This window comes from Solanum tuberosum, unplaced genomic scaffold, assembly GCF_000226075.1.
Source record: "Solanum tuberosum cultivar DM 1-3 516 R44 unplaced genomic scaffold, SolTub_3.0 scf00441, whole genome shotgun sequence".
In the NCBI taxonomy this organism is placed as follows: Eukaryota; Viridiplantae; Streptophyta; class Magnoliopsida; order Solanales; family Solanaceae; genus Solanum; species Solanum tuberosum.
The window spans coordinates 221,636-222,169 of NW_006239381.1; the positions used below are offsets into that span (position 1 = coordinate 221,636).

The 534-nt window shown below is 34.3% G+C and overlaps 1 protein-coding gene across 2 annotated transcripts in view; it reads left to right on the forward strand.

Annotated features, from left to right (window-relative positions):
• The first annotated feature begins 384 nt into the window (after positions 1-384).
• LOC102585355 (60S ribosomal protein L23a-like) overlaps positions 385-534 on the forward strand; it is a 4,468-nt gene continuing 4,318 nt past the window's right edge. Inside the window, exon 1 of one of the 2 annotated variants that reach the window (XM_015303625.1) lies at positions 385-524. In XM_015303625.1, coding sequence (XP_015159111.1) covers positions 517-524 — 8 coding nt within the window. In that variant the 5' untranslated portion in view covers positions 385-516. The remainder of the gene's footprint in view (positions 525-534) is intronic. The other variant, XM_006363740.2, reaches the window with a different exon arrangement.

Below are 534 nucleotides of genomic sequence, written 5' to 3' on the forward strand. Positions count from 1 at the left end.
TTCTATATCAAAACTACAACATTGTGTCATAAGTTAAATATGATCAGTGCATCTTATAATTTCATTTCTATATGCACGTAATTAGATTTATCATGAATTAAGTTGTAGTCGTTATGTCCATTTTGCTGATTAATTCTTAGTATATGCATTATTTGTTTTACATTATGGCATATATGTGTAATCGACATCAGGGCTACTTGATGGTGTATTATTTCTTCGCGCTGCAATAATACAACAAACTAACTAAACCAAGAGGAATCATTTTTTTTCTATTTTAATTTATTTTAGAAAAACAAAAACTATTAACACATAGATACAGGGACCAAAATGCAATAAAATTTAAAGCACAATATTTGCGAATCACCCTCTCGCTCGCGGAGTGCCTCGTGAAATGTTCAGCTTGCGTCAACGAGATGGCCTGTTTCCTTCGCCATTCCTCCTCTCCGAAACCCTAATTTTTTTTGAATATTCTGGATTTTCTTGTTGCCCTATAGTTGGTGGCGCCGCCCAATTCTAATGGCTACCGCAATAATC